Source organism: Scyliorhinus torazame, chromosome 6 (assembly GCF_047496885.1).
Source record: "Scyliorhinus torazame isolate Kashiwa2021f chromosome 6, sScyTor2.1, whole genome shotgun sequence".
NCBI lineage: Eukaryota > Metazoa > Chordata > Chondrichthyes > Carcharhiniformes > Scyliorhinidae > Scyliorhinus > Scyliorhinus torazame.
The window spans coordinates 21,783,607-21,789,992 of NC_092712.1; the positions used below are offsets into that span (position 1 = coordinate 21,783,607).

The 6,386-nt window shown below is 60.7% G+C and overlaps 1 protein-coding gene across 1 annotated transcript in view; it reads left to right on the forward strand.

Annotated features, from left to right (window-relative positions):
* The window catches only part of LOC140425686 (uncharacterized), a 349,955-nt gene extending 343,802 nt beyond the window's left edge, over positions 1 to 6,153 (forward strand). Inside the window, exon 30 of the mRNA XM_072510182.1 lies at positions 5,830 to 6,153. Coding sequence (XP_072366283.1) covers positions 5,830 to 5,837 — 8 coding nt within the window. The 3' untranslated portion in view covers positions 5,838 to 6,153. The remainder of the gene's footprint in view (positions 1 to 5,829) is intronic.
* The last annotated feature ends 233 nt before the right edge of the window (positions 6,154 to 6,386 follow it).

Genomic DNA, 6,386 nt, shown 5'->3' on the forward strand with positions numbered 1-6,386 from the left:
ACGGGGTCATTCCAGGCACCGAGTGGGGACCTGTCCGGCATATCGCAGACATCGGTGCATCCGTGCATCCGGGCAGTGACAGATGCCCTTTATGCCATGGCGCACCGCTACATCCGCTTCCCCGTGGACCGGGCCAGCCAAGATGCCCGGGCCGTGGGCTTCTCTGCCGTTGCCGGGTTCCCCATGGTCCAGGGCGCGATCGATGGGATGCACGTCGCCGTGCGGCCACCTGCAGAGAACAGGGCCGTGTTCACTAATAGGAAGGGGACCTATTCAATGAACGTACAGGTGGTCTGCGACCACCGCATGATGATCCTGCACGTCTGCGCCCGTCACCCAGGCAGTGTACACGACTCATTCGTGTTGTCGCGGTCATCCATCCCCGGCATGTACGAGGGACTGCCCATGTAGCGACAAGGGGAGTGATCGAGAGGTGCTTTGGCGTGCTGAAGATGCGTTTCAGGTGCCTGGACCTCTCTGGGGGCGCCCTCCAGTATCGGTCAGATAGGGTCGGCCGCATCATTGTGGTGTGCTGCGTCCTGCACAACATAGCCCAGCAGAGGGGCGATGTGCCGCAGGCAGAGGAGGGCGGAGTGGAGGAGCAGCAGGAAGAGGCCCAGTCCTCCCCAGATGAGGGGGATGGGAGCAATGGTCAGGGCAGACGGGGTAGACACAGGCGGGTGGCTGTCCACCGTTACCGGCTGGCCCAGCGGGCACGGGACAGACTGATAGACGCCCGCTTCACTGACTAGATGGGCGTGGGAATCGGGTAGTATGGCCACAGACCGCACACCATGACAACAGCCAACCACCCACACCCCCCACCCATCCACCCACCCAGCACCCTCACCCCCCTCCCCAACCCCACACACCCCACCCGCATGCACACCACCCCCCCACCCCCAATTGCCGATCCACCGGCGGCACAACGGGCCGGGCTCACCCAGTTGCGGGTGGACGCGTGTCTATCGCAGGCCATGGAGAATGATGACAACCCGCCTCCGATGAGCTCCTGGCTCTACATCGTTGGACTATGTCTGACCCATGGCCACAGTACCACCATCCACCCGGACCATCCCTGCATGCGGCTGTGACACTGCAGCGCACGGTCCCGTCCTCTGCCCGGGGGATGTTGATGGCGGCCCAGGGGGAAGGGGGCAGACTCACCTGGGGCTGAGGTAAGACCACCCCTCACACACACACTTGCGCTCAACGTACATGACACCCCCGCACACTTTGGACAGAGCACAAAGGCAGCTTCGGTAGGTGTAACATTGACTTTAATAACCAAAGGAGTTCATGCACGTGCCCTAGCGCCTAGAACTCATCTGTGCCCTGCACCCGTGCCAACTTACTCAGTGTCTAATTGTTTGGCCTTACGGGCCCTTTGACTACGTCTACGTGGTTCCCCAGACGGTACAGCAGAACTGGAGGTGGACTCCTGTGATTCCTGCCCTCTGACACTGGATCCCTTTGGCGGCCGTTTCCTGGGGCGTCCTGGCCTAGATGGGCCAGGCTGCGGCCCGGGCGACTGGGATGGCGAGCTGCCAGCCTGTCCTGCCCGTTGCCCACCCGATGCACCTGGGACGGAAGGGGGGGGAGTCCGAGGTGTCGCGGTGTACCAGGACCTCCCCTACAGAGGGAGCCGGGATGGACCACACCACCTCCTCCTCCCTCGGGGTGCCCGATGGCCCCCAGGCCTCTACATGGGTGGGGGATGCGAACGGACTGGCCATCCGACGCGCCCCCGACATCTGGCGCTGCCAGTCCTGGAGGCCCGTGCTGGTATCGACAGGGGTCTGCAGTTTTGCAGCCATGGAGCCCAGGGGGTTGTCGAACCCTGTCTGCGACAGTGCGACGCCAGCTCGCACATGGCCACTGGCGCCGATGCCCTCAGCGATGGCCTGCTGAAACTGGGCCATGGCCTGCAGAGACTGGGCCATGGCCTGCAGAGACTGGGCTATGGCCTGCTGAGACTGGGCCATGGCCTGCTGAGACTGGGCCATGGCCTGCTGAGACTGGGCTATGGCGTTGAGCGCCTCTGCCATCTGGCGCTGGCACTGGCTCATGGCCTCCTGTGAGAGGGCAGCCATTTCCTGGGCCACAGACGCCGCCTGCACGGAAGGCCCCAGGCCTCGCAAACCGTTCCCCATGTCTGACACCGTCGCACCCATTGCCTCCACCGCGGACGCCACCCGTGCGGTGTCAGCCTGGGTGGCACGCATGATCGGGACCACTCCCAGCTCCTGGACGCGGGTGGACTCCTCCACCTGCGACCGCAGCCGCCGCAAGCCACCCGTCACCCTATTCGCTCGTCTCCGTGTCGGTGGTTGCATCGGATCTATGTGTGGGTGTGGTAACTGCAGGAACCCGGGATCCATCTGGGCGGCAGATGTTCGCTTGGCCTGGGCTGCCCTCCGACCGCCCGGTCCCTCTGCTGCTCCTACCTCCACCTGCTGTACCGGGACGGCTGTGTTGTGCGCACCAGTGAGTGTACCAGACGCCTCATCACTAAAGTGCCCAACCGTGGTGAGTGTTTCTGCGATGGTGGAGGGTGTTGGTGACAGCAGTGGCGTTGTGTCGTGCTCTTCGCCCCACTCTGAGTCCATGGCACTTTGGGGTGGGGGTTCGTCTCCACCCATCCACTCTGAGTCACTGTCCGGTATTTCGTCTTCCCGGGTAGGGGTGTCCTGGGTAGTGCTGTCCCGGGTAGTGCTGTCCCGGGTAGGGGTGTCCTGGGTAGTGGTGTCCCGGGTAGGGGTGTCCTGGATAGTGGTGTCCTGGGTAGTGGTGTCCTGGCTCGGATGTGACGGGGGCCTGTGGCTGCCCCCTCATCGCTGGGTGGTCGCTCCCGCACGTGACGGGGGTGTCGTCTCCCTGTTGCTCCAGGTCTCTCCGTCTCCCGTGGTGTGCGAGGGGCATCCTGCGGGCATCGCATGCTGGAGGGTCCGGGTCTCTCCGTCTCCCGTGGTCTCCGAGGGGCATCCTGCGGGCGTCGCATGCTGGAGGGTTCGGGTCTCTCCGTCTCCCGTGGTCTCCGAGGGGCATCCTGCGGGCGTCGCATGCTGGAGGGTGCGGGTCTCTCCGTCTCCCGTGGTCTCCGAGGGGCATCCTGCGGGCGTCGCATGCTGGAGGGTTTGGGTCTCTCCGTCTCCCGTGGTCTCCGAGGGGCATCCTGCGGGCGTCGCATGCTGGAGGGTGCGGGTCTCTCCGTCTCCTGTGGTCTACAAGGGGCATCCTGCGGGCGGTCTGCATCTGCGGGGATGGGTGCCTGGACGTTTGGTCCTGCGATACACAATGAAGCATGCATGGTTAGACATCAGGCAGTGATCAGGTGATATGGGGGAGGGGGATATAGGGGAGGGGGGATATGGGGACGGGCTGTTGGTGGCTCACTTGCTCGCGGGACCCCGACCTCTGCATCAGCAACCTCCCGGTCCTCAGGTCCGCCAGCCAGTTCCAGGGCCCTTTCCTCGTGTACGGTCAGTGGCCTCTCATCAGCGGGCCCTCCTCCAGTCCTCACATGCTCCCTATTGTTGTGTGCGGGCTTCTCCTGGGGGGGGGGGGGTGGCAGGGGTAAAAGGCAACAGTGTTAGGCAGGTATATGAATGCACGCCATCGATTGCGCGTGCATTGCAGAGGTTAAGGTTAGGGCTGGATTCACTTGGGGATATGGGGGAGGGTGGGATATGGGGAATATGGGGGAGGGGGGATATGGGGGAGGGGGATATGGGGGAGGGGGGGATATGGGGAATATGGGGGAGGGGGGATATGGGGGAGGGGAATATGGGGGAGGGGGGGGATATGGAGGATATGGGGAGGGGGGATATGGGGGATATGGGGGAGGGGGGATATGGGGGAGGGGAATATGGGGGAGGGGGGATATGGGGGAGGGGGCGATATGGGGGATATGGGGGAGGGGGGAATATGGGGGAGGGGGGATTTTGGGGGATATGGGGGATATGGGGGAGAGGGGGGATATGGGGGAGGGGGGATGTGGGGCAGGGGGGGATATGGGGGAGGGGGGGATATGGGGGATATGGGGGAGGGGGGATATGGGGGATATGGGGAGGGGGGGATATGGGGGAGGGGGGATATGGGGGATATGGGGGAGGGGGGATATGGGGGAGGGGGGATATGGGGGATATGGGGAGGGGGGATATGGGGGAGGGGGGGATATGGGGGAGGGGGGGATTTGGGGGAGGGGGGATATGGGGGATATGGGGAGGCTCACCCTGCCTGCTCTGACGAGGTCGTTCACCTTCTTGTGGCACTGGGTGCCTGTCCGTGGTGTTAGGGCCACAGCGGTGACGGCCTCTGCCACCTCCCTCCACAGACGCCGGCTGTGGCGTGGGGCAACTCTGCGGCCGTGCCCGGGATACAGGGCGTCCCTCCTCTGCTCCACCGCGTCCAGGAGCGCCTCCACATCGCGTGACTCGAACCTCGGGGCTGAGCGACGGCCAGCCATCAAGTCGGGTGTTGCGGTCGGCTGTTCCGGTCGGGTGGGGGGGAGCTGCGCGGCCTTATGAGCCGTCACGCCGTGCAGCGCGTATGACGCTGCACGGCGTGAACCACTGCGCAAGCGCGGATCCCGTTACGTCGCTGCTAGCCCATTTCGGGCCGCAGACTATCGGCCCATTTTTATGACGTGACGCAAGTGGGATTTGCGCCGTTTTTTGCGCCGATCGGCGGACTTTCCGCCGATAATGGAGAATTTCGCCCCTGGTGTTTCACAATTTACCAGCTGTTCACACCGGCCGCAAAGTCCAGTCCTATGCCCCGTGCATGGGTTTCTCAAAGACGAGGGGCGTTGTCACCGGGCAATCCCGTTGACAACGGCGGGGTTGATAGATACCGCTGGCAGGCAGCCTTCGCCGTCGAAAAACACACAGCGGGGTGGTCGGTAAATCCCATCCTGAGTTTACAGACAAGGACCGGAATTCTCCTGTCATCACTCTTCACTTATCCTGCTGAGACCACATCCTACCAGCGGGTTTCACTTAGCACACAGAAAATCTGGTTTACGCCGTCACTCTTGAGCGGCGGAGCCTGATAGAGCTGACAAGGCCGACTCCACAGAGATTGGGGCATCATCTTTAAAGGGCACTCCGATCTGTATTTACAATAAGTTCCTCCAAACACACACGGACACAAGAACCACAGCCATAAACTTAGGGGTGTCTCACCGCCCCCCCCCCCCCCACCCCCCCCCACCCCCCGCCCCCGACCATAAAAGTATCGGGGGGTAACTCTTCCTCATTCCCACCACGGCGGAAATATTGGAGGGGCACTGTCCCTCCCACCTCCTCCCTGTGCTGCCATCGGGGCTCTCCCTCTACCCACCCCCACCACACATCTCTTCCGCCCAAAGGAAGAGGGGTACCCCCTGACATTGCCCACATGGCTCTGCCCACTTCAGTGCCCACCAGAGCCCAGGGGGCACTGCCAGGATGCCAGGGGTAATCCTCAGCCTTGGCGCTCAACCTCCAGGCACCTTCGCACCCCAGTGTAGGTCATCATGACTGTTTTTCACTTTTGAAAACCAGTAGTGATTCATGCCAGCGTGATGTCATGGCGCTGGAGGGGGGGGGGGGGGGGGGGGGGTGATCCATCATGGGCAAATGCTATGGCGTGAATATTATCACACCACAGGCAGAGGGCAGAAAAGATCTCAAACCAAATCTCGCTGGCGCAACTCCCATTTTAGCTCTCTCGCGGGATTTAGTGCCCATAACGGGACCAGCGCCTGTGGCAAACGGGGTTATTAGATCTTGGCAAATATATCTGAAATAGTCTCTTGTCTCATCTTCAAAACTTCTTGTTCTGCAGGTTTGTGACAGTGAAAGAAGCAGCACTGAAATGGACTGTCAATTCAATTAACTCATACAACAGTTGAGGAACTTGGGTTACTGGCAACCTCCCCATGAAATATTTCTAATTCGTGTCATCTTTAAAGGAAAACCCCCCAATGTGCAATACCATTGGTGACTTATCATGAACCTCATCACGGATGACACTCTGAGGAACATGATGGTACGATTGAACTGCTGTAATAAAGCTTCAGGAATGAAAGCCCACTGGTGTTTATTTCAAAACTTTCCTCATGTACAGCTACCACAATTTTCAATCAATAAAAAGTGGTACATTAGCCCATTTTATGTCATGTGATTATATGGCTTAAGCAGTTACGATATTATATCATTATATGCAGCAAGGTTAAACCGTAACGAAGTTATCAACGGTATTTTTTCAAGTGAGAAAAGTCATATAGAACATACAGTGCAGAAGGAGGCCATTCGGCCCATCAAGTCTGCACCGACCCACTTAAGCCCTCAGTTCCACCCTATCCCCATAACCCAATAGCCCCTCCTAACCTTATTGGTCAC